Source organism: Indicator indicator, chromosome 18 (assembly GCF_027791375.1).
Source record: "Indicator indicator isolate 239-I01 chromosome 18, UM_Iind_1.1, whole genome shotgun sequence".
NCBI lineage: Eukaryota > Metazoa > Chordata > Aves > Piciformes > Indicatoridae > Indicator > Indicator indicator.
In genome coordinates, this window is record NC_072027.1 from 12,500,985 (window position 1) to 12,527,816 (window position 26,832).

At 44.4% G+C, this 26,832-nt stretch overlaps 1 protein-coding gene across 1 annotated transcript in view; it reads left to right on the forward strand.

The window, feature by feature from the left end:
- Positions 1-26,411, forward strand: part of FBXW11 (F-box and WD repeat domain containing 11) — a 69,604-nt gene extending 43,193 nt beyond the window's left edge. Inside the window, exons 4-13 of the mRNA XM_054388907.1 lie at positions 6,229-6,415; positions 7,305-7,395; positions 15,328-15,465; positions 16,401-16,519; positions 17,524-17,773; positions 18,607-18,725; positions 19,845-19,955; positions 20,917-20,995; positions 22,434-22,622; positions 26,100-26,411. Of these exons, the coding sequence (XP_054244882.1) occupies positions 6,229-6,415; positions 7,305-7,395; positions 15,328-15,465; positions 16,401-16,519; positions 17,524-17,773; positions 18,607-18,725; positions 19,845-19,955; positions 20,917-20,995; positions 22,434-22,595 (1,256 nt within the window). The 3' untranslated portion in view covers positions 22,596-22,622; positions 26,100-26,411. The remainder of the gene's footprint in view (positions 1-6,228; positions 6,416-7,304; positions 7,396-15,327; positions 15,466-16,400; positions 16,520-17,523; positions 17,774-18,606; positions 18,726-19,844; positions 19,956-20,916; positions 20,996-22,433; positions 22,623-26,099) is intronic.
- The last annotated feature ends 421 nt before the right edge of the window (positions 26,412-26,832 follow it).

Here is a 26,832-nt window from a genome sequence, read left to right on the forward strand (position 1 = left end):
TGTGGTTGTGTGCATGTGTAGCTTCAATTACTACTGAAGTTTGTTTTTATACCTCAGGACTGATACTGTAGAATCACAGAAGGCTTTAGGTTGGAAGGGCACCTTTAAAGGTGATCTAGTCCACCCCCCTACAGTGAGCAGGGACATCTACAACTAGAACAGGTTGCTCAGAGCAGCCTTACCTGGAATATTTTCCAGGGATGGGGCATCTACCATTTCTATGGGCAACCTGGGCCAGGGTCTCACCACCCTCAGTCGAAAAAAAATTCTTTGTATCTAGTCTGAATCTCCTTTGTTTGTGTTTTTTTTTTTTTCCACACCATCACCCCTTAGTCTGTCCCTGAATGTGGTTACACAGTTCTTTCATATGACTTATTTATTCCTCAGATGTTTTGGAGGGGCATAAGATGATGCTTATTTGCATTACATTTGTATATATAAATATTTATGTTTACAACTTTTGCTGATTTTAAGATGTAGGTACTTGGAACTCTCCCTGTACTCAGCCTTTCTTGAAGGCCATGTGATATGTATGAATTTACCCAAGAACTCGACCTAAGCTGGTTGAAAGAGGTGTTCCAGCCCTCTGATCATCTTCATGACTCTCTTCTGGCCTCATTCCATCAGGTCCATGACAGGATGTAGCTTCCTGATGGAAAGTCATTTACTCTAAACCATTTGATAGCTTAAAAGTACATAAATTTCCAAAGCCTTCTGTTCATGAACCATTTCCTGTAAAACTGCACAGCCTCTTGTAGAGACACAAGAGTTGGGCACAGAGTTGTTCTTTGACAAGTGTACCAATAAATCACAGAATCACAGAATGTTAGGGGCTGGAAGGGACCTTGAAAGATCATCTAGTCCAACCCCCCTGCCAGAGCAAGATCACCTATAGCAGATCACACAGGAACACATCCAAGCAGGTTGCATTTTGCTGGATGCGTTTTCCTAAAGAAAATCCAGAGGATTTAATAGTTTAATAGCTGTTTCAGAAACTTTATAAAGTTAAATGCTCAATGTCTTTTAATGTGAAACAGGTATCTGCAGCTATTTCAGGCCTTGATGTGTTTTAAACTTAGTCCTGACTCTGAAAGGCTGTTCAAGTTCCATTCTCAAGCTGTACAGATGTGTTAGAACAGGGGGAGCAATCCAAAACCACAGAAGCACTGGTTGGGTTCAAAGGCTGCTTTGCAATGTAGTCAGAGTTCTCATCTCTCTTTTGGGGGAGGGTAATTATTTATTTTGTTGCCAAGAGATGGCAGCAACAGATAAACTCGTAAAATATTCTTTCCTGCATGAATATAATTTGAAGGTCTTCAGTTGTCTGTCACTTTCTCCCTTGGGAATTGCTCGTTTCACACCTGACATGTTCATCATCTTGAAATTTCAGAATTTGCTCAAAGCTGTATTAGCAGCTGACATACCAGTATGGCTGCTTTGTCCCATAACCTTTCTTTCACTATGTGGTTGAAATAAGTGCAGAGTTTTAGTGCTCTTTCACTAAAAGCATTTAATTTCCCCTCATCTAAGAAGGTCAGTGTCCATGTGTTACAGTGTGAGAGCTGAAATCCCCCTCCCACACCGACAATAACCAGGCTAGCTCAGTCTGGGAGCAAATGAAAGCTGTATTTACAGGCAGAACTACAAGGTATGATGAAATGCAATGAATATGTACAAATACACGCTATTTACAAATATATACAATCAACAGAAAAACACAACAAAGCCCCTCAGGCCCCCAGAAGGGGCTGTGCTTCTTTGGCTTTCCCCTTCCAGAGCAGGCAAAAGGGAAGAAAGCCAAGAAGCAGAGAGAGGTTCGTTAGCCTTAGCTTGTCAAGGTCAGTATGTGTGTTGTTTTCAGCCAGAAAAGAAGCAGGCAGACTGAGAGGAGATGAACTGTGAGACTGCCCAACTGCCCAGCCTTGTTTTGAGTAGTGTTTCTTAAACATTTCTCTCTCTCAAATGGAAGTGTTTAGAATAATCATTATTTTGCTTTCTTACACCCAATAGTGACTTATTTACATTCTTCCACTCTCTCTGCTCCAACTTTGTGAAGCAAAATTAAAGACAGTCTTGAAACCATCACACCATGTGATGATTGTTTTACTGCTTTATGCCAGTTAGGCAGGATTGCAATACTCATCTTTGGAATAAGAAGGGCATCCAGTAGATGGGCACCTGTTCAGCACTCATCCTGTTGTCACATCTTTCCTAGAGACAGATAGCAGTGTCTTCCTCTTCCTAAGGAAGGCTGTTCCTTTGGCAGTGCAGACAGCTGATTTGATCGACTTGGCATCGTTGCTTAATGATGAAAATTCTTCCTCTTCAAAATGTAACACTGAGATGAGAAAATCTGTAGAGGACTCTGTTGTGTGCTGACAGCATTCTAGATGTACCAGACAGTGCCTTGCCCTGGATAGGCTGATCTGCTGCTGTTCAACACCAACTGTTCAGTACTGAAGTCTGATGAAAGAACTGTTGGCAGATCTGCTAAGCCATGGCCTGTGCCCCATACTCACATGGAACCGTTGCCATCAGAGCTGCTTACTCAGCACACCTGGTTCTCCTTGCTCTTTTTATCTTTGCACGATTACTTAGCTTGTTTTCTTGTCTTCACTATTTTAAACTGTCTTGAAAACTGGGACCTTGCAACGATTACATTTGCCAGAAAAACCTTGAACTGTTTCAAAGCATGTAACATCCCAGTAAGATAAATGTATCCTAAGTAAAAAGTATTTAGAATCTCCAATTTGTTACTTACTAGAAAGACTGGGCTGTAGCAGGCTGGAAGATACTTTCACAATGTATTTAAATTCCTCTGATGTTTTCTTCAAGCTGTTGATGGTGCAACATAAAGCTGCTTTGAAATATGGAGTTGTTAGGAGAGAATTTGCTGGTTTGGGAGTAGTTAGATTGGTGAACCAGCAGTTATTTGGACCTTGGTACATTTCAGTTACTTGAACCTGTTGTTATTACTGGTATTGGAAAATGGGTTGGAAGGGACCTTAAAGATCATCTAGTTCTAATCACCCTGCCATGGGCAGGGACACCTTCCACTGGACCAGGCTGCTCAAGGCCCTATCCAGCCTTGAACACCTCCAGGCAGGGGGGACATCCACAACCTCCCTTGGCTACCTGTTCAAGTGTCTCCCCACCCTCACGGTAAAGAATTTCTTCCTAATCTCTAGTCAAATCTCCCCTCTTCCAGCTCAAAGCCATTGTCCCTCATCCCATCACTACAAGCCCTTGTAAAAGGTAAAAAGTTCTTGTGTAGCCCCCTTCATGTTCTGGAAGGCTGATCTGGGGTCTCCCTGAAGCTTTCCCTTCTCCAACTCAGCAGCCCCAGCTCTCTCAGCCTGTCCCCATAGGGGAGGTTCTCCAACCCTCTGATCATCTTTGTGGCCTCTTCTAGAACTGTTCCAGCAGCTCCATGTCCCTCTTATGCTGGGGGCCCCAGAAATGGATGCAGTGCTCCAGGTGGGGTCTCTTGGGTTTATTACCCTAATTTCTATTCTAGGAGCTCTCCCCATTCTTTAAAGCCTTTTCATATTTCTCTAAACTATATCAAAGAAATGAACTAAAGCTCTCCAACTACACATGCTGGTTTCTTCTTTCCATTGCTGTTCATTTTTACCAAGGCTATGCCAAATTTAGTGTGCAGTGGAGTTCTGTCTGAACACACTTCCTTAATTCTTTAGAAATTAACAGGAGTTTCTTTGATTTTTTTTTTTTTTTTTTTTAGGACTGTTTGAAGTCTAAAGGAGGCTGTCATGAGACAAAGTGGAAAATTAAGAAGGTCATCTCCTAGTTTGAAAGATTTATTCTTTTTCATGCTTGGCCAACTGGCATAAGGTTATTCATAAAAGTGAAGCTATTCTCCATCTCTAACTTGGTTGGAGTCTTGGGGAAATCAAAGTGGCAGCTCTGTTGGAATAACCTAACAGATCTCCCAGTGATTTTTTTTTTTTTTTTTTTTTGTGGGACCAATGACACTGTAGTTGGAATACAAACAAGAAAAATTTGCTATTTTAAATTCAGTGCAAGCAACCATCTATGTATGTTACATTTACTCAGTTACAGTCATGTTTTTAACACCTCTCAGCAGGAGGGATGATCTAGGCAAAGACAATAAGCAGATGCATGCAGTGTTCTACCTGGTGTATATTTTGACAGATCTGTGGTGGTAGCTTGCTGTATCCATCATCTTTATTGGTGTGCTTTTCCTTTCTACCAGCTTCAGCACTTTGGTGCTTCTGGGTAAGAGTTAACTGATATTTCTGGAATAATCTCTTGTAGCACATTGCCTGACACAGACCTCAACCAATGGGCAGGACCCTACATCTTGTATAGCTGGACTCCTGCTGGTGTGTAGAGTGTATTTAAGTGAGAATCTAACCCTACCATGATAGGAAACTCAGGATCTTCTCAATGCTCATCAATATCTAGACAGTGAGGATCAAGAGGATGGGGCCAGACTTTTCAGGGGTGTCCAGCAACAGGACAAGTGGTAACAGGCACAAACTGGAACCCAGGAAGTTCCATCTGAACAGGAGAAATTTTTTGCTGTGAGGGTGCTGGAGCCCTGGAGCAGGTTGCCAGAGAGGTTGCGGAGTCTCCTTCTCTGGAGAGATTCCAAACCCACCTAGGCATTGTGATGCTGGGCAAGCTGCTGTGAGTGCCCTAGCTTTAGTAGGGGACTTAGGCTAGATGATCCCCAAAGGTCCTTTTCAATCTCCCACCATGCTGGGGTTCTGTGATCAAAGGGATTAATAAGCTGCTCTGGTGGCTGAGTTCTTCATGGTGGCAGTCAGTGTTTTCCCACTCCACTATTAACTATTGCTGGTTGACCACCGGACTTCTGCATCTGAGCATAGAGCGTGAGAGTCAGCAGATAGATGTTGGTTGTGGGACGTCTAAGTACTACCAAAAGGCTTTCATTTGGAGTAATTTTGTTTCACTTGGGGAGTTCTTGTGTGGTACATTGCTGAACTCATTCTTGGGGCCAGTAGAGCTGGCATCATCAGATCAGCAATGTGCAAACTGGCACAGCATGCAGTGGGGAAGGTGGTGTGCCCCGAGGGAGGGAGAGCAGCTGATGCAAGAGAAGTGCTAAGATGATATCACTTCATATGGCAGTTGTAAATGCATTGGGAGCTCTGTGCAGCTAAATTTCCTTTGCACTGAAATTTGTGGTGCAGAAGCTGAGCTGTCGCTTCTCATTTATGTGAGGGTTACTTGACTCCTGATCCTAAGGTTTCTTTGCTGAGTCTCACACTAGAAACAACTGTACCCATTGGCCCCAAAATAAATACTGCATTGAATATTCCAGTATGATTTACTCAATTTAAAGTTGTTTCTAAAAAACTGTCCCTCTTAAATTTTTCTCTAGCTGAAGAGAAGCCTCAAAACTCCCAGCTTCTGGTGTAAGTCACTTGGTAAACATTGCTCTTAAGTATGGAGTCTCGTGATGGTAAACCATGAGTCAGGATAACTGCCTTAGGTGTTAAAGCACCATTTGCAGTTAAAAAATTACTGTCAAACTCAGTCTTACTGATTTTCCTCTTCCTAGCCCAGGCTGCAGGGCATGAGATTTCTGGTATGTGCTCTACCACCAGAGTCCTGAGGGAAATGCAGGAGCAGACTTGGCAACTGCAGGTTATAGAAAGAGCTTACATAGAGAGGTGGCCCTACAGGTGATGCAAGAAAGTTATCACAGAATCTTGCTTCTCCTGGATGTGTCTGTCTGTTCCTCTGGAGTCCTATGTTCTGAGTGGGATTATCTATTGCCATATCTAAGGGAGCAGTAAAAGAAATCAATATTTTAATGTAGCGTTACTGCTGCTTGGTGAAGCGTCGCCTTGAAGATGATGATCTTTCTGGACCATGTAGCCCAATGCATTATGTGCTCAAACCATCCAGGATTCTGTGCCGAGAAGCAAATGTTTCCTTCTGCTTTCATGCTGTGCTGGGTTTGGATTGTGCTTGTTCTCACTCTGTGGGAGTAGAACAGTCCAGTAAGCAGAGTGTGGTAAGAAAGGAGTAAAGTGTTGGAGATATTTTGATGTATCCGTTTGGATGAATTTGTACCTGGTGCTTCTATGACAATTTAACTTTTGTGTTCCTCCAGCACCTTAAAGCTGCATTGGCTTTCTCTGAATGGATGGCAAAGCTTGTTCAGAAGTGTACTGCAAAGTGACTGATGTTTTGATTGCCTTTATTTCTTTGTAGAGCAAGGCTTAGATCACATAGCAGAAAACATCCTTTCCTACCTGGATGCCAGATCACTCTGTGCAGCAGAGCTGGTCTGTAAGGAGTGGCAGAGAGTCATCTCTGAGGGAATGCTATGGAAAAAGCTGATTGAGAGAATGGTACGCACAGACCCCCTGTGGAAGGGACTGTCAGAAAGAAGGGGTTGGTAAGTACCTTGGCAACAGCTAAATTCACCTTTACAAATTGCCCTATTCATAAACTCTGTTAACAGGTAAGTTGATAGTAAATTGGTGTCACTGAGAGTCTTCTTTGTGCTACAGACACTTGGGGGTAGCTGGGGTGAAAGCTGTTGGCTCCACTTCCTGCTTTGGCTTTGTCCCCTTTCTGCTTATGCCCCAGTGGCTTTCCACACTTGCTTTCTTCTGCTAAGTCTGTCTGCAAATGTGAGATTTCTGTTTTGCAGGGAGAAGTGACACAGAATCAGCTCATGAAAGCTAGCAATGCCTTTTGCAAGGCTTTTTCAGTTAAACTTCCTTTTGTTTAAAATGTAAAAGCTGATTGTACTGCAGAGAGAAACCTTTTTATCTTTGTGGCAGTGGAGTTTTCAGCTCATTTACAAGTATCTGAAGAGATAAAGTGTTCTGCTTTAGAAACCTGCTTTTCTGTGCTCTCTAGTGGTGTCCCTAAGAAAATGCAAGGCATGCTGTAAAGAGCAAGAGAATGGCATCTAGCAGGCTAAAAGCCTTAAGAAGCTGTGAAGCCTAGCTTGGAAGACCATCAAGAAGACAGCTGTTACATTTTTAGTCTTGGTCACTTTAAATACAGCTGTCAAATTGTTAATCACAACTGTTGGAACAGCAATACTAAACGTTCTCAGAATGTGTCGTAATCATAGAATGGTTTGGATTGGAAGGGACCTGAAAGATGATTCAGTTCCAACCCCCCTGCCATGGGCAGGGACACCTCCCACTAGAACAGGTTGCTCAAAGCCTCATCCAGCCTGGCTTTTAACAAAGATTTTGTTCTGTGCAGATTTCTGATTCCTTTCAAGTTTGGATTCTTTGCTAAAAAAAAATTTCTTTTTTTTTCCTTAGGGATCAGTACCTGTTTAAAAACAGACCAACAGATGGCCCCCCAAATTCCTTTTACAGGTCCTTATACCCAAAGATAATACAGGATATAGAGGTATGCTTTCTGATGTGTGCTCTCTGTGGGAGAAAGTGTTGCATGTTGTTAGTGTTTGAAAGTTGGTGCATGTTGGAGCAATGGAGCATATTATATGTAGCTGTATCACTACTACTTGGTGAGCTCTGGTTCTTCAGACAGTGTAAAACCACCCTCAGCAACTTATCACAGAATATTAGGAGTTGGAAGGAACCTCCAGAGATTGAGTCCAACCCCCCTGCCAGAGCAGGATCACCTAGGGCTGGTCACATAGGAATGCATCTAGGTGGGTTTTGGAAGTCCCTAGAGAAGGAGATTCTAAAACATCTCTGGGCAGCCTGTGCCAGTGTTCTGTCACCCTCGCAGTAAGGAAGTTGATTCTCATGTGGAGGTGGAACCTCCTGTCTTCCAGCTTGTACTCATTGTTCCAGTCACTGGGCACCACCAAAAAGAGCCTGGCATCTTCATCTTGACAGCCACCCCTCAGATATTTACAGATGTTTATAATAAATTCTCTCTCATCTTTCTCCTCTCCAGACTAATCAGCCCCAGGTCTCTCATTCTTTCCTCACAAGAGAGATGTTCAAGCCCCCTAGTCATCCTTGTTTCTCTCCATTAGTCTCTCCAGCATATCCCTGTCTCTCTTGAACTGGGGAGCCCAAAAGTGGACACAGTATTCCAGGTGTGGTCTCACCAGGGCAGAGTAGAGAGTGAGGAGAACCTCTCTAGACCTGCTGGATACACTTTTCTTGATGCACTCCAGGAAACCACTGGCCTTCTTGGCTACAAGGACACATTGCTGTGCCATGAATAACTCCTTGTCCACCAGGACTCCAGGGTCTTTCTTTATGGAGTTGCTTTCCAGCAGAACAACCTGTCCTGTGGTGCCCAGAACTGAACACAGGTCTCAATGATACATCCTTAATGATGTTAAGTACTGCTGGGGTACACAGAGACCTACTCTGTGTCTCAAGCTCAGATGGAGGAGTTAGAACAGAGAAGCAGATTAGGAGTATTCAGGGGAAATCTCCTGTAGTTTTGTACTTCCCATTCCATGCTTGTGTCTATAAAGCTACAGAAAACCTTTGGTCATTTGTGGCTGTCAGTCATTTGAGGTAGAATTTAAGCTGTTGGCAACTGACTGCAGTGCTGTCCATGGATGCTTTGGTAGAGCAGTGAAACTGAAAGGAGCCAGGATCTGTCAGCTCTGGGATCTTGCCTCTGAACTTCACTTGAGCAAAAGTAAGCGTAAGCCTCTGCTTGCCCAAATTCAGGACACAGATGTGTCTGTGGCTGGTCTTTGGGTGGTGAAGTCTGTCTTTGAAAAGAAATGGCTACTTGCAGAGTCATCACTGCCTAGTGCATAGAGGCAGCACATTTGCTCTCCTGGTTCTTCAGAATTGCTGATTTGGAAGGGGAAGGCAGAAGGACAGGGAGGGCTGTTGTGCCACGTTGAATTTCTCCTTGCTTAGGTGCTTCCTTCAAGACTTCTGAAATACTGGGGTTTCACAGGTTTCTAACCTGCTTCTGCCAACAGTCAAGGGTTCAACATTTCTTCTACTTCTAAAAGTCTATTATGATTTTTCTAATGAATCACCCTTTAAAGCACTTTTCACAAATTGCTTCCCTAAAGGACTGTCAAAACCTGCTTTTTAATGCTGTTTAGAAATGTAGATGATGAGTTATATAAACAACAGAACTTACTTAGAAGAGTAGGAGCTCTTTTTCCTCCCCTTACTCTGGTTTAAAGCCTACAGTCATGCTCTCCCTCAGTTTCATGCTTTCCCCATCCCTTCATTTTTCAAAGACATGTGCAGAAACTCTTCAATAAGACTTTGATATTAGCTGTGATGAAGAATTTTGTATCTCTGAATACCAAAATGTTTTTTCTTCAAATATTTTTCTGGACCTTCAATAAGATCTTCCTGTTTCTGTCAGAGGGTCAGAGTTTAGGGAGCTAGTGATGAGCCAAAGACTGCCATATTAGCATTTATATTATTACAGAAGTATTTTTATAAGCAATTTTTCTGGTGTTCAAAAGGAGTTGGATTTTTTTTTATACAGTAAAATACATATTTAATGTAACAGAAAAATTCTACCTGTGGAACACAAAGATGAACCAAATTCTGCTAGACTGTTCCTAATGAGAAGAGTTCTTAATTTGCTGCCACTGGTACTAAAGTGGGTTGTGGGCAGAGATAAGCTCAAAGGAAAATGTGCCTTTTCCTTTGGATTGACTGACAGAATTTGAAAAGAAATCCAAAACCAGAATCAACAGTTGGAAAGGAAAATGAGAAATGATAAATAGCAAATCTGAATTCCTTCCCTTGGGCTCTATTTGCATTTTGGGTCAAAAGTCCATGCAACCACAAAGCATTGTTAGCTTCAAGGCAGTGATTTGGCAATGGGAGGTGCCCTTGCCTCTCTGCAAGTTTCTTAGTGCCAATGTCTGTTTCATGCCAAGCACATTTTAGGAACATAATGCCACTTGTGAAATCATTGGATTTGAACATGAGAGGGCATTTAGAGATCCCAAACACAGTTCTTGGAAAGAGGTAGCTCCTCTCCACCTCCGCTGTGAAGCCAAATATTTAATTAGTTTTCATTTCACAAGAGGTGGTCCAGTCATTTCAGAAGCCTCCAAGTCAGATGTCGAATTGCCAACTTTCTTTAGGAGTATTTTTTAAAAGGGAAAAGCTGATTTGGGGTTTATCCTGGAAAACTGAACCTGGGTTTGCAAGACCTTGTTTGTGGAGATAGTCTGGTTGGCCCTGGGTGCAGCCCTGTGCCCGGGTGCAGTCCCAGAGCCTTGTGGGGAAGATCAGCTGCTTAATGGCACTGTGCCAGGATGGGAGGTTTAGTGCTGCTGATTCCAGAACCCCAAGTCCCTGGATTTTTTCCATATTATTTGTGAAGCTTGGCCAACTATTCTGCTTTTCCCCCAGGATTAGCCCAAGTATCTATTTCTTGTGATGAGCTGAGAGACTTGTTTCATAAATATTCCCCTTATCTTGAGGCACATGGCAAGTGCCCTCATCTTGTTTCCATGGAGACTTAGGTTCACCTAATTAAGATGAGAATTAATGTGGCTTTGCTGAAGATTTTAAGAAAATCTGGTGCCAGGCCACCAGATAAACACCATGTGTGTTCTGAATTTTGAAAAAGTTCTGATTTTAGGACTAGAACTGAAACTGTGAAACCTTGGGAAAATTAGAAAAGGGGAAAAAGTCAGCTCGCAGCCTGAGGCACTGCCAGCATTGGATTATGAAAGTTACAGTGTATAGTTTCTGAGAGATGGGTTTGTTTAGTCTAGTTCTAATGATGATGCTGGAGAAATGCTCTCTATGTAGAGAATCCAGTCAGCATTATGTCCCTACGCATCTTTTCAGCCAGACTTTGAAATCTTTGCTCTGCATGAGGTTCTCCTCAGCCCACCTCTCCAGCCTGTTGAGGTCCCTCTGGATGCCATCTCATCCTTCAGTCTTATCAACTTAGCTTGGTGTCATCTGCAAAAACCTGCTGAGGGTGCACTCAATTCTGCTGTCTGTAGTGTTGATGAAGAAATTAAACAGCACTGGTCCCAATTCAGACTCTTGAGGGACACCACTTGTCACCTGTCTCCATCTGGACATTGAGCTGTTGGCCACTACCCTTTGGATGTGGTCATCCAACCAATTCTTTATCCACTGCACAGTCCACCCTCAAATCCTTATCGCTCTGGCATAGAGAGGAGGATGTTGTGGAGGACTGTCAAAGGCTTAACAAAAGCCCAGATAGGTGACATCTGTTGGTCTTCCCTTGTCCACTGAATGAGGGTTTGGATTTGAACTGCCCCTGGTGTAAATGCCCGGTGCTTCAGGAGAGATCCCCAGGTACAGGACAGATGTGTGTGTTCCTTTCACTTTTTTCTGCACCATTTGCAGGAGAATTGTGTATCCAGAGGGAACAGAAGCTCCTTGCTTCATGGGATTAAGATAAACCCACTTGCTCTGCAATAACATTCAAAAGGCTAAAATGCCATTTTTAGCCAAGGAGCTGAACACAGTGTACATTATCAAATGGGAAGAAAGCCCTGTTCCTAGAAGATTATCCATAACACATCCAATGTGTAGTTAATGTTCCAACTGTTAGTCCAGATGAACTGCATCTCTTTTGTGTGTTTTTTTTTTTTTTTTTTTACGTGCATCTCTGTACCAGCAAACATATTCTGGCATAGTCAAGGCTTGGCTATACCTCTATAGCTTGGAATATATTCTGTGTGTACTTTTCTCACTAAATGCCTTTTTTTTTTTTTTAATCCATTTATACATTTCTTCAGCTGCCAAATGGCTCTCCTGCTGTGGCAGATGCTTTGGCTTCGTGCTTGGTCTTTATCCCTTGGATGTCCAGGTTTTGCTGGTTATGCAACATTTGTCAGCTACTTGCTGCTGTTGCTCCAGTGAGCTTTTAGAAAGTGTGAAAAACGTTCTTTCTCTGTATGTGAACTGAGGAGATGGGGTTCTGCAACTTCTTTTAATTATCAGCCTATCTTCAGAGGCAGTTATCTTGGAGACTTTGAGGGGATCTGTAGAAAATACAGCCACGGGTGTTGCTTGTGTTAGGTTTAGATTTGGTGCCATAAATATGCAAATAAACCATGGGGCTCTTCATTATTTGCTCACAACAACCCCATGGATGCTCCAAGACTTGGGGCACAGTGGCTGAAGAGCTGCCTACCAGAAAAAGACCTCAAGGTGTTGGTCAACAACCAGCTGACCATGAGCCAGCATGTGCCCAAGGCGGCCACCAGCATCCTGGCCTGGACCAGCAACAGTGTGGCCAGGAGCAGGGCAGTGATTGCTCCCCTGAGACATCACTGGGGAGGCCTCATCTTGAGTATGGGCCCTCACTCTAAGAAGGACATTGAGGTGATGGAGCAGGTCCAGAGAAGGGCAATGAAGCTAGTGAAGGGTCTGGAGAACAGGGCTGGTGAGATGCAGCTGAGGGACCTGGGGTTGTTCAGCCTGTACAACAGGAGGCTCTCTACAACTCCCTGAAAGGAGGTTGGAGTGAGGTGGGTGTTGGTCTCTTCTCCCTAGTAACAAGTGATAGGACAAGAGGAAATGGCCTCAAGTTGCACTAGGGAAGGTTTAGATAGGACATTAGAAGAATCTTCTTCACTGAAAGGGTTATCAAACCCTTGAACAGGCTGCCCAGGGAGGTGGTTGAATCCCATCCCTGGAGGCGTTTCAAAGAGGCAGAGATACAGTGTGGAGGGATGTGGTTTAGCACCAGACTGGGTAGAGTTAGATGATGGCTGGACTCTGTGATCTTAGGGGTGTTTCCCAGCCAAAACAATTTTATGATTCTATGATCATTGGCTCCCTGGTGCTTGTAACAGTCCATAAAACACAGCAAGTCCTTCCTCACCCCTTCTACATGCATGCCTACCTACTCAGCCTATACACAGTGTATTAAGATGTCTCTTGGAAGGAGGCTACAGATGAAGCCTTTTACTAACTGTACTATCCAGTAACAACCAGAAATTTCCTACAGGCAGCAGCTTTCATGTGGCTGCCAGTATTGTATTAAACATGTTCCTTTTCAGAGGGTCCTCCAGGTCGCCCACCCACTCAGCCTATTTAGTCATCTAAAATAATGTTATTTCTCTATACCTCCACATCTGTTTTCACTCTGTTGCCAGTTGAAATGCTGCTGTACATTCTCTGTGTACCGTGGCCACTTTCCCAGCCTATTGAACATTTACTCAATGTAAGGGGATTTTACAAGGGCTCGGAAAACAGCAAGTATTTTCCCACAGTAGCCAGGCTGTATAATGCCTAAATGCAATGACAGCTCCTCACAGAATTAAACTGTGCACCTGCATGACATTCACAGCCTTGGAGTGCTTTCAGCTAAATGAAAATCTCAAGTGTTGTCTGCAGCCAGCATTGTCTTATTAAGTAGCTTCCTATAGTGAACTTATCGCAGAATGGTTTGGGTTGGAAGGGACCTCCAAAGGTCATCTAGTCCAATCCCTCTGCAGTCAGCAGGGACATCCTCCACTAGATCAGGTTGCTCAGAGCCTTGTCCAGCCTGACCTTGAAGATCTCCAGGGATGGGGCCTCAACTAGCTCCCTGGGCAAGCTGTTGCAGTGTTCTATCACTCTCATGGTGCAGAACTTTTTCCTAACATCCAATCTGAATCTCCTCTAATTTTGAACCGTCGCCCCTGGACCTATCATTGCAGGCCTTTGTAAAGTCCTTCTGCCTTCTTGTAGGTCCCCTTGGGGTGCTGGAAGGCTGCTATGAGTTCTCTCCTGGAGCCTTCTCCAGGCTGAGCAACTCCAGCAAGCCTACTGACTGCTTTTTGGCTTGGGAAGCTGCTACAAGGAAAATTGCTGTTTTGTGATGTTCTTTACATGTTCTCTAGCTCTTGGTGATCACTGTCACAGAAGCTGCAACGTGACAGTGCTCAAACACTGTCTGACAGCAGCTGGAGACATCCAGGGTGTGTTATGTACAGCTGCTGATTTCAGACCTTTCCAAGAACCTTGCTTTAGGGAAACTCTCTCTTTTTCTTCTTAGAATTGAATATCTGAACAGAAGTGGTTTCTGAAACTATCAGAATTGGCAGGCTGAAATCTGTGATGCTTTCTCTCCAATGTCCTCCCTGTCAGTATTGCAGGTTTAGATATCTTGCCTTCAGATCTGTAATTCAATTGGTTCATGCTATTAATGTCTGCAGTCTTCTCTGAGGGTCACCTCTGTAGCAGCAAAAGAGTTGATGAGTTTCTAGCAGAGATGATAAATCTTCAGATAAAACTTGAGAACTGCCTGTCTTTCCTCCTCAAAACCTACATCCCATGCTGAGCAAGTAGCAGGATGAGCAGTCTGCTACCCTCAAGGCAGGAATCCACAGCCCAACCAGCACAGTTTCTGGTTTGAGTATTTTAAGCCTGGTTCCCAGGCTGCCAATCAGCAGAAAAACTGATCCCAAACTGAGAGATGACTTGCTATCTTAATTTCATTAGTTTTTCCACCAAACTGGAAGAGAGTGAGAGGGGAAGAGAAAAGAATAACTTATCAGTGTGTTCCTCTAGAAGCATCTCCTAGTGCTTACAATTCAGACAAATTCATGTGGTGTCTCAGGTTTGGATTATGGCTGTGTGTAATTCTCCCTAAATTGCATAAGGGGAGACAGCTGAAGGAGCAAATTCATGGAAAACAAAGTGGTGGATTAGTTTTCTCTCAGAGCAGGCATGTTTTCCTGGAGCTAGGATGTCACAGACCCAATATATCCTGCACCTTTGTCTGAAATAAGCTCTTCAGTTGTATTCCAGTCTCAGAGGAGCTGCAGGGGTGCCTGACACTGCTTTGGAAGTGAAGATTTGGTTATAAAAATGCTTTTCCAAACAAGCTAGCAGTTGATCACCTTCTACCCAGCTTTCCATGCAGTGTTTTGAGGAGATCCCTGGGAAGTAGTGGAATAACTGGCTTGTTCTGGTGCCTGTGTGGAAAGATGAAAAGCATCCCAGCCTGTGTAGGTACTGCAGGTGTTGGCCTGCAGTTCTCCACATGGATTGCTGTTACCAGCTTCCTATCCAAAATCCCAACCTTGGTAGTCTTGCAAGTAATATGGCTGATTGAAGTACTGCAATCATCTTGGCTCTGCTATGAAGTTGTTTGTGACTTTCTAAGGTGTTAGCTCTCTTTCCTTGAAGATAACCCTTAGAAGGAAAATGTTGAGACTTGCACTTCCATGCATTTTAAGGGGGGAAAAAAAGGTAAGTTTGGGTTACTTGAAATCTTCAGGTTTATAGTTATCACATTTTAAGGAGGGGAAAAAAAGATAGATGCGAGTTTTCCATAACTTCAAATGTAGAAATGGTGTGTGTAAAGGTGGAAGGGTTGCTGTGTGTGTGTTGGAGGAGTCATACTCAAGCCTAACTGCTGCTTGTCTCCCCCTGTCAGACTATAGAATCTAACTGGCGGTGCGGGCGACACAACTTGCAAAGGATTCAGTGCCGCTCAGAAAACAGCAAAGGTGTCTACTGTTTACAGTATGATGATGAGAAGATTATCAGTGGCCTACGAGATAACTCCATTAAGGTAAACACCACTTTCAGTCTTTTCCCTAGAGATAAGGGGGTGAGTCTGCCTTGCAAAGCCTGGCTGCTTCTGTTTCCTTGAATTCTTTTGTTTTCATGGGATAGTATTTATCTGTGCAGGCTTCATGAGGATGGGATGTCTTCTGCAGCCTGGCAAAGTTCTCACCTGCACTTTGGAAAGTTTGGGAACTGCCAGCCAGAGATCAGTGACCACAGAGAAATGCTTGTGAAACCAGCGTTCACTGATTCAGAACAGTTTGGGTTGGAAGGGTCCTTAAAGATCATCCAACCCCCCTGCCATGGACAGGGACACTTTCCACTAGATCAGGTTGCTCAAGGCCTCATCCAACCTGGCCTTGAACACCTCCACAGAGTGGGCTTTCGTGACCTTCCAGGGCAACCTCTTCCAGTGTCTCACCACAACCTGTCTGGCCAACCTGTCTCAGGGCTCTGTGACCCTCACAGTGAAAAAGTTTTTCTTCATGTTCATGTGGAACCTCCTCTGCCTCAGCTTTCTCCCCTGCCCCTTGTCCTATCATTGGACATCACTGAGCAGAGCCTGGCTCTATCCTCCTGACACTGCCCTTCACATCTTTATAAACATGAATGAGGTCACCCCTCAGTCTCCTCCAAGCTACAGAGACACAGCTCCCCCAGCCTTTCCTCATAAGGGAGACGTTTCACTCCTTTCATCATCTCTGTGGTTCTGCACTAGATGCCTTCAAGCAGTTTCCTGAAGTCCTTCTTGAACTGGAGCTCAGAACTGAGCTTCCTTAAGCTAAAAGGGAGGACAGGCCCACTGACTGATCAGGCTGTACCTGCCCATGGATTCTTCCTGCTAGTTCTAGTTTTCTTCCTTCCATTGCAGCTGCAGCAATGTTTAAGTCTTGGATCCATGTTCCTGATCTTGATAAGCCATTTATACTTCTTTAACAGATCTGGGACAAAACAAGCTTGGAATGTTTGAAAGTATTAACAGGACATACTGGCTCAGTTCTTTGTCTGCAGTATGATGAGAGAGTCATTGTAACTGGATCTTCAGATTCTACAGTGAGGTGAGTCTATAAGGGTTTGTAGAGAAGTCATTTGAGTACCAGGGCTGGTACTAGTTACAGTAATCTCTAAATATCAGCAAACATCCTTATTTGAGTGTGATAGTTTTTCCAAAACAAAGATATTCATACTTGGCAAACCACCATTTTCTATAAGTTTGGGGGTTTTTGTTTCTTCTTTTCAAATATATTTTTTTTTTTTTTAGTGTTAAGAATTTTGAACTGTGACTCAGTGGTTCAAGGCATATCCTGAAGTTGTAGAATGGCTGGTGGCCAGCTACACAATAATTCCTTCAGTTAGGGTTTCTTGTAGTGCCTTCTGACATCTTTTATGACTAATGCCAGGGTATTTGGTAGACAGGGAGCATAGTCTGATTGCAGTTTTGATGATAGAGTGTAAGTTCTTGTATGAATTTAATGGTCAGGAGTCTAATGTAAAGACACTTGGGTACAGTTCAGTGGAATGTCCTTGTCTCTTCTGGTGTCCCCTCCTGGTGTCTTGCATTGATACACCAGTACCTATCTCAGTAAAGTTAAGAGCTGAGCTCAGCACCCTTCAAGTTCTAATTCTAAATTAGTGTAGCTTCCACTTCATATAAAAAGTAGGTAGCTCCTGGGAGTGCTGTGTCCCAGCTGCTACTGGCATGTGTGAAACCTACATGAACAGTGTAAAACTGGAAGAAAACACCATATTGGTTAGTGTTTGTTGTGGTCTGTCCCATCCACTTATACATCATACAAGAAGGTTTAATCACCTGGAAGAGTTGCAGAATCGTTACGCAGCTCTTTGTCCTGGCAGTGGTCCCAGCATAGGCAGTTCCTGACCTAGTTGTTCACTGTTGCTTGTAAATCTGAGAGGTGAACAAGGATACTTCCCCAAGCCCAGACAGGTGTTACACAATCAGGGAGCCCTCCATTAGAGATAACAGCAGCCTTGTTCATGTTTACACTTGCCACCATGCCCAGCCATCACCCTTCCTTTGCAACAAGCTGCTTCTGTGTTGCAGAGTGTGGGATGTAAATACAGGTGAAGTTCTGAACACCTTGATTCATCACAACGAGGCGGTGCTTCATTTGAGGTTCAGCAACGGCTTGATGGTGACATGCTCCAAGGACAGATCAATTGCTGTTTGGGATATGGCATCACCAACTGACATCACCCTGCGCCGTGTCCTAGTTGGCCATCGTGCTGCTGTCAACGTGGTGGACTTCGATGACAAGTACATTGTGTCAGCGTCAGGGGACAGGACCATTAAAGTGAGTTGACCTTAACAGCTCTCATCTAGGTTGGATTTTAAGACTGACTCTGACTCTAATCTGACTTTAAGAGTCTGTTTGCCTACCAAAGTGGAACATCATAGAATGTTAGGGATTGGAAGGGACCTTGAGACATCATCTGGTCCAACCCCCATGCCAAAGCAGGTCACGTGGGAATGCATCCAGGGAGGTTTTGAAAGTCTCCAGAGAAGGAGACTCCACAACTTCTCCTGGCAGGCTGTTCCAGGGCTCTATCACCCTCAAAGTGAAGAATTTTTCCCTTATGTTGAGGTGGAACCTCTTATGTTCCAGCTTGCACCCCTTGTCTTATCACTGGACATCACTGAGCAGTGCCAGGCTCCATTCTTTTGACACTGCCCTTCACGTCTTTACAAACATGAATGAGGTCACCCCTCAGTCTCCTCTTCTCCAAGCTACAGAGACCCAGCTCCCTCAGACTTTCCTCAGCAGAGAGATGTTCCACTCCTTTCACCATCTCTGTGGCTGTGCTGGACTCTTTCAAGCAGCTCCCTGAGGTCTGTGCTGGACTCTTTCAAGCAGCTCCCTGAGGTCTGTCTTGAACTGAGGGGCCCAGAACCAGACACAATATTCCAGATGTGGCCTCACCAGGGCAGAGTAGAGGAGGAGGAGAACTTTTCTCAGCCCCCTAATCACACCCCTTCTAGTACACTCCAGGATGAGTTTTCGTTCCAGTGTCTAGCAAAGTTTGGCCTCAGACCTCTTTTATTTGTGAATTTCTAAGGGCTTCTAATTGGCACTCCAAAGCCTTGTTTGGGTGCAGTTTTGAGAGGAGGCTTTCTGCTGTCTCACAGGTCTGGAGCACAAGTACGTGTGAGTTCGTTCGCACGCTCAACGGGCACAAGCGTGGCATTGCGTGCCTGCAGTACAGGGATCGACTGGTCGTCAGCGGCTCCTCAGACAACACCATTAGGTGGGTGCCCACCAGCTGCTGTTGCTATGTGACAGTGTGTGAGTGAGAACAGGATTTCCCTTCCCCTTGGGTGCTGGCCTGTACTGCTGCATCTGCAAAGCATCCTTAAGCATCTCGCTCCTGGAGCAGACAATGTATGAATGAATCTAGTGTGAGAGTGAACATGCCCTGTCCATGCCCTGTGTGAAGTAGTGGGGCACTGAGCTTTATGTCAAAGGTAAACAAAGTTCCTTATCTATTGCTGTGGTTTATCACATTGTCTTCTGCTTGGAGAAATGAGGAAAACTTTGCACACTGGGTTTCTTAATTATCTTCTGAACCTTGTTCATTTATGCAAGCAGAAAAGATTTCCCAAGATAACACATACCTAGCCTTTGCTTGGATGTGAGTTTCAGTGACTCAGTTTTGATACACAGAGTCTCAGCATGGCAGGGTTGGAAGAGGTCTCTAGAGATTGTCCAGTCCAACCCCCCGGCTAAAGCAGGGGCACCCACAGCAGCTTGGCCAGGATCACAGCAGCCAAGTGGATTTGGAAGCTCTCCAGAGAATGAGACTCCACAACCTCTCTGGGCAGCCTGCTCCAGGACTGCAGCACCCTCACAGCAAAGAACTTTTCTTCATGTTCACATGGAACCTTGTGGGTTCCAGTTTGTGCCTGTTGCCCCTTGTCCTGTACCTGGGCACCACTGACAAGGCTCCACCCTTTAGTTCTTGCTGAACATTGAGTAGGTCCCCACTCAGGCTGCTCTTCTCTACACTCAACAGCCCCAAGGCTCTCAGCCTTTCCTGTTTACAGAGATGCTTCAGGCCCCTCAGCATCTTTGTAGCCTCCACTGGACTCTCTCCATTAGTTCTCTGTCTCTCTTGAACTGGGGAGTCCAGAACTGGACCCTGTGCTTAGAACTGGACATAATGCTAGGAGCTGGACACAGTACTGAAGCTGCAACACAAACTTCTCTCTGAAGTGCGAACAAGGCACCTCCCATGGTTCTCATGCCCTTTGAAGCCAGTGATGTGCTGTCTGCCACAGAAACCCCCTCAGTGGCATGCTTCCATCACTGCAGGGGAGGCAGTGCTGAGCCTGCAGGGGTCCAAGACTGTCTCCTCTGTTCTCTTAAGGCTATGGGACATTGAGTGTGGTGCCTGTTTAAGAGTATTAGAAGGCCATGAAGAACTGGTTCGATGCATCAGGTTCGACAACAAGAGGATTGTCAGTGGAGCCTATGATGGGTATGTTGCTGAGAGCAGTTTCTAAAACTTCTTAACAAAGCATTTTCTGAAAGCTGCTGAGCCTTGTGCTCCCTTGTGGAAGAGTTCTCTCCTGATTTGACTCTGGGAACAATATTTTACTGAGTGGCTTCTGCTCAAGCATTTCTATGCAGCAGGTTGCAAAATGTAGCCTAGAAAGTGCTTTTCTGGTGCTCTTTAGCACACTCCTCAATTGTTACCACTCAAGTGTGACTTTCAAGCTGTGACTTTTTTGTTTGGCTGCGGTGACATTCCTATGTTTCTTCCTGCAGGAGTTATTCCCTTGTGCTTAGAGTAATTTAGGCTATTTTTGTAAAACAGCAACACTGAAAGTGTTTGTTGTGAGCACAATTATATCTGGTGGGGCTCTCGGAAGTCTTCAGTGATGATGTCTGCTGGGTTGAGGGCAGGAGCCCCACCTTTGGTGCTCCTGGCTTGTTCAGTTTGCCTGTGTTCAGTGGCTACACACAGCTTACACCCACAGCCAAACCCTTCCTTTCTTTCTCTGCCTGATGAATGCTGGAAGTGAGCAGCAGAGTTAGTGAAAACAACTCTTGAACTGTATTTGTCTCTGGCCTGTTATTTGGGTTTAGTGTCCCACTGGGGCTGGCAGACCTAGCCTATTTCTCACTGGAATTTTGCTGTGAGCTTTTGAGATCCTCTGCAGTTCCAGAGTAGCTTGTGCATACTTAGTCTTCCATATACCCAACCCATTTGGTCCATCACAAAGACATAACTCTGCTGCTATAAAGGAAACCCAAACCCAGCTGTGTTTTACCAGATTTAGTATTTTAGCAAAGACAGATTCTAACATTTTGCTTAATCCTGTTAAACAAGCTGTAGGGGAAATCTGGCATGCTCTCCATTGCTTTAGGTGTTTTTTTTTTTTTGTTCTTATCCTTGAGACAAGACTTCATAATGACTTTCTTGTTCTCTTTTATAGCAAAATTAAAGTTTGGGACTTGCAAGCTGCTCTTGACCCTCGTGCCCCAGCAAGTACATTATGCTTGCGTACACTAGTGGTAAGTAAAATTAATTCATTTGGGGTTATCTCAGATCTTTTGATTGAGAGTGAGAAGCATATTGTTACTTGACAGTGGGCTAAGTGAGAATCTCAGAGTGTTTTATGAAGCCTGGGCTGCTGCTTATATTAAGAATAAATAAAAAGAAATATACATTGATATATCCTGAATGATTTAGATCTGAGCTTAAAGATCAAGATTTTTCTAGTTGGAGATTCTCAGATCAAGTCCTTTTTGTTACTGGTGTGTTTCCCTGATATCAGTGTACAAGTGACTTTAACTTTCCTCATATTGAAAAGAGGGGAGGAATCTTGTGAACTTTTCCCAAACCTTTCTCTTAACCCTTCAGTTAGGGAGGAGGAGATGTGAATAGGAGAAGGGATGGTTGAGTTCAATGGATTCCCCTAGGAACTTAGTCACTTCAGGGGACTATCAAATTTAAGAGATATTTTTCTTTGTAAATAAGGGGTTTGATTTATGACAATTGACTGAATTAAAAATAGACTGAGAAAATTAGTTCATTATTTATAAAGAATGAAATATGCATGAAATTTTAGTGCAGGGGTCAGTTTGACTCACAACCCAAAGTTACTGACTGCATGTGATGGTAACTGTCTTACTCAGGCTGTAGGTGTTTTAGGTGTTTCCACCACCTAAAAACGTGCTTTGATGGCCAGAAATGCTTCTTGTTTTTCTTGCTATTCAGTAGGTTTTGCAGAGAGATGAGATCTAAGTCTTGTTTCATTCCATCTGAATGGGGTGTACGTAGCTGTACTGATAGAGCTGATTCTTCTGCTGTGGGCATGCTGTAGCTCAGGTCATAGTCTGGAAATCAGTCTGACAGCTTTGGTTAGTTTTCTAATGAAAGTAGTGTGCTGCTTTTAAATTCAAAGAAAATGGCTAAGCAGGACAAAGAGGAGAACCTTTCCTGGGTCTCTTAGTACCATTTTGGGATTCCTTGGAAAACCTGATGGAGTGTATGCTCCTCCAGCTCCGTTTGTGTGGCAGCCTTTGAACACAGTCACCCTGACTCGTAAGCGAGCTGTAGCAATCTGTCCAGCAGCAGATCCTGGGTGAAGCTCTGATGTGGTGTATCAGCAGCAGTGCTGAACATGAGTCTTACGTAAGAGGAGCCCTAGCAGGCTGTGAGTGCCAGACAGCCCTCCAAACTGCTGCTGCCTCTTGGCTTTCATCACCTCAGGCTGGCCCTGCTGGGGGAGGCCATGGACTTTGCAAGCACTGGCTTTGGGAGCCATGTATTCTGCTGAAGAAGGCTGTCCTGCAGAAGCAGCTTTGCTTGAGTGTCGTTAGAACTCAGGGTTTCTTAACCAGCACACCAGGCGCTGGACACAGCCTTCTGTGTCCAGATATACCTGTGAATACCACTGAAATGTTGCCCTCCTCTTGGCTTGCTGACTTGGTTTTGTGTTGCCTGCAGGAACATTCAGGACGTGTCTTTAGACTGCAGTTTGACGAGTTCCAGATCATCAGTAGTTCCCATGACGATACGATTCTGATTTGGGATTTCTTAAACGTGCCACCCAGTGCCCAGAACGAGACCCGCTCTCCATCTAGAACATACACTTACATCTCCAGATAACAGTCTGCACTTTACTGCCCTCAGAAGGTGAGCCTCCCTCTTAGGGGATCTACTAGAAGCATTGGAACTTAGCTCTCTGCCTGCAATTTACCTTAGTCAAAACAAGCAGCTGGTGTTAGAGAAGAGGAGATTTAGATTGGATGTTAGGAACAACTTCTTTACCACGAGGGTGTTGGAACACTGCAACAGGTTGCCCAGGAACGTAATTAAGGCCCCATCCCAGGTCAGGCTGGACCAAGGCTCTGCACAACCTGATCTAGTGGAGGATGTCCCTGCTGATTGCAATGGGGTTGCACTAGATTACCTTTGAAGGTCCCTTCCAACGCAAACCATTCTATGATTCTGTGTTTTCCTTAAGAAAATGAAAGCTATTTGTGCCACTTCTTTAACCATCTGTCATTGTATGGTCATGCTTCAGCTTACAAACCTTGTCATGTTATCTCACCCCTTTCTAGGATCCCTCCTGTTTAGAATTGGGTATTCATGGGAAGTTATTCACAGCATCCTTGGACCTTGAGCAGGCTTGGTGTATTGCACAGGTATTCAGTGAAATCTGAGCCTTCCAGCACTCCTGATGCATCTGCTCACCATGTGAAACTTGGTCACAGTCATTGTAGTGCATCTGTAGTCAGCTGAGCATGTATGATCTTTGGACAGATGCTCATCAGAAATGAGCTCTTTGGTGATGACCACAAATTGCAGGGAAAGCTTTCAGAACTAAAAATTGCATCCTGTTGGGCAATGTGACAACTCAGAGCTGTCAGAAATGGTGCACAGGAACTCTGCCTGGTTTGCTTCCATTTCTCTGTGAGTCATCCTCACTTAGCTCTTGAAGCACAGTGGGTGAAAGCTCTGGTGCAGATCTGTTCATTAGGAGAGGGCATTTTTTTCCTAATGTCATCTGCATTGCTGCCAGCGTTTGCACTTCAGACTATAAACAGCTGCAAGTGCTGGGACTTGGAAACATAGGAACTGCCCTGCCAAAGCAGAGTGGTCACACCTCTCTCCAGGGCCTGTTTCTGCCAGCATCAAGACTGGATGCTCGCAAGGAAGGGCAGACACCATAGCAAGAAGAGTTAGGAGTAACATTGCCCCAACAGGAAGGATCTGTTTTCTTTAACAAGATAATTAATATTTCTTAAACATTGTAGGAAAAGCTTTTCCTGTCTTTACATCAACAGGGATCTTCATTATCTGTCTGTATAGGTGGCAGTTAGTCATTCAGGTTTTTCTATTCCTCTGTAGATCTCTGCTTCTGGTTAGGAAGCACCTTCCCTTGCAAAGACACAGAATCCCAGCATGGTGGGGGTCAGAAGGGACCTCTGAAGATCACCTAGTCCACCCTGCCTGCTAAGGCAGTGTCAGTCAGGTTTGTGTAGTGACCAGGAGGGTTTGGAATCACTCCAGAGAAGGAGACTCCACAACCTCTCTGGGCAGCCTGCTCCAGGGCTCCAGCACTCTCACAGGAAAGAAGTTTCTGCTTATGTTTAAATGGAACCTTCTGGGTTCCACTTGGTGCCCATTGCCCTTTCTCCTGTCACTGGGCACCACTGCAAAGACACACTTTGCTTCTTTGAGGTGCTGGGTTTTCTTTCACCTGCAAGTGTTCCATGGGAAAGTGTTGGCTGCTCTTCCTACTTGATGAACTCCTGCTCATTTAAAAAAAAAAACAGCCAAGATAACATCTTCTCTGGGAATGACACTTGGATCTGTTGGCTCTGTGTTGTAACAGGGGGTCAAAGCAAAAAGCTATATTCTGAACTTGTAATTACTTAATGTCATTAGTCCCACGACTAAGGAAGAAGTCTCACACACAGATGAGCTGGTGTGCAGAGTCACACCCGATGATCTGCACAGGTCCCTTCCAACCCCTAACATTCTGTGATTCTGTGCAACCAAAACTATGCAGATTTCCATATCCTGGGAACTGCTGGGTTGGGAATGACAGTCCCTTAATAATTATTTCCTATCCAAGGAGAGATGCTGTGATGTCACTTTTTGACAGGTCTGTCTGACTTCAGAAGCCAGAACCTATAAATCTACATAAAACCATGGTCAGGCAGCTAGTATTTCACTGTGACATTTAATGAAACAGGTTTCTGTGCTTTCAGCCAGGATGGTTTCTGAAGTCTGCAGCAGCCCTGTGCACTGTTTCACAAGGCTTGCAATGTGACGCCTCTTCAGAGCCGATGGTTTCTGACAGTCCTGGCAGTTGGCTGCCAGAGTTTTATTGCCTTCTGTTGAATTCCTCCTGTTTATTGTAACATGATAAAAATTGTTACCATATGATAGTCTAATATTCTTGTATCAAGCACTAGGCCTTGGGCTGGGGGAAGGGAAGTGAGGGGGAAGTGCCCGAAGATGTTTTAACCTTTCGTGGGAATTTCTCATCAGAAGGAGGGAGCTTCTCCCCAGGCCAAGAAAATGGTTTGGGGAAGTGGCAGGTAAAAATCACAGTTCAGGTTTAGTTACACTAAGAACTTGCACTGACTCCAAGCTAATAATGCATAGAATGGTTTAGGTTGGAAGAGACCTTAGAGATCATCTAGTTTAACCCCCTGCCGTGGGCAGGGACACCTTCCACTAGATCAGGTTGCTCAAGGCCTCATCCAACCTGGCCCTGAATACCTTCAGGGAGGGGGCATCCACAGGCTTCCTGGGCAGCCTGTTTCACTGTCTCCCTACCCTCACTGGAAAGAATTTCTTCCTAATCTCTACTCCAAATCTGCTGTCCTTAAACTTCAATCCATTCCCTCCTATCACTACAAGCCCTTTCGAAGTGTCCCTCCCTGGCTTTCTGGTGGCCCCTTTCAGGTCCTGGAAGGCTGCTGTGAGGTCTCCCTGAAACCTTCTCTTCTGCTCAATAACCCCAGCTCTCTCAGCCTGTCCCATAAGAGAGGTGCTCCAGCCCACTGATGATCTTCTTGGCCTCCTCTGGACCCTCTCCAGCAGTTCCATGTCCCTCTTATGCTGGAGTCATGCAGCTGAAAAAGGGAACTGAAATATAAAACTACTGGATGTTTTTGTTTGCTTTCTTCAAGATGTGTGTGTTAAAGCAACTGCAGTGCATCCTGTGCTGAGCTTGCTCCTCTGCAGTGTCTTGCTGCTGAGTGCAGTTCACCGTATGGTACATGGTGCTCAGCATGGAGCCCGACCAGCTGGGGTCCGCTTGATGTCCCCAGCAGGGTCTTTGATTCTTACTACACGTAAGCAAACTGCTAAGCTATAGGTGACCCCAAAGCATGTTCCACACAAAGGCAGTGTCCTGTTGGTGGTGTAACCCTCCTTGAAGGAACGACTTATGGCACAGAGGGAGGAGCTTACCCGCAGGCACGTTCTTTATACATCACAGAAGTGTTGCCACCCTGACAGGTTTTTTTGCCTCTCTAGTTTCATTCTGCAGTGTAAAAAGTTGGTGTGGGGCTGACCTCCTCCAGATGTCTCCAAATGGTGCTTTATGATTTGTGTCTTCTGCCACTTCATCTTCTGTTTTGTCTTTTTCAGGGTTTCACAGTCTGAACTACTGGATTTTTGGCTACTACATGCCTGAAGATGTTGATTGACACCTAAAGTCAGAATTGGTTCTAGATGCTGTGTAGATGCAAAGCAGCACAATTCTATATCTAAATTTCTTACTCTTTCCTGCTCTCAGTTGGTCGTCTTTGAATTTGCTACAAATTCACTGACTCCGAGTAGATGAATTTCAGAAGCCTTCCCTTCCCTGCAGTGAGAAATCCAAAGCTTCACATGTAAATTGTCCGTAGAAACTGAACTCTGATGGCTTGTTTTTCAGAAATAAATCAGAAGTCAAGAAAGGACTTGGCCTAATTTATATTGCTTTGCACTTTTGTCTGACTTTAAAGAAAAAAAAACAAAAAACAACAAAACAAAAACAACCAACCAACAAACATTCTCCAATGAAATTTGGGTGCCAAACACATGCCCAGAATGTACAGAGCTTTGCTTTCCAAGTCACCGTTGTCCTTTAGACTTTACTCTCATGCCAGATCCAGAGCCTGGTTGGTTTGGTAGGAGCGTACCTTGGACTCTTAGAAATATTTCTGAATTGCTCAGTTATATTTTTTTTTTTTTTGGATGACAGTTTACTTGTTTCTGCACCAAGAGTTTCTTTTTAAATTAAGGATTCCCTGTAATGAATTCAGGCTAGGTTATCTGAACTAGTTGTGTAGCACTGTCTTTTCCTTTGCCCTGTGCTCTGTATTCCAGCTGTCCCACA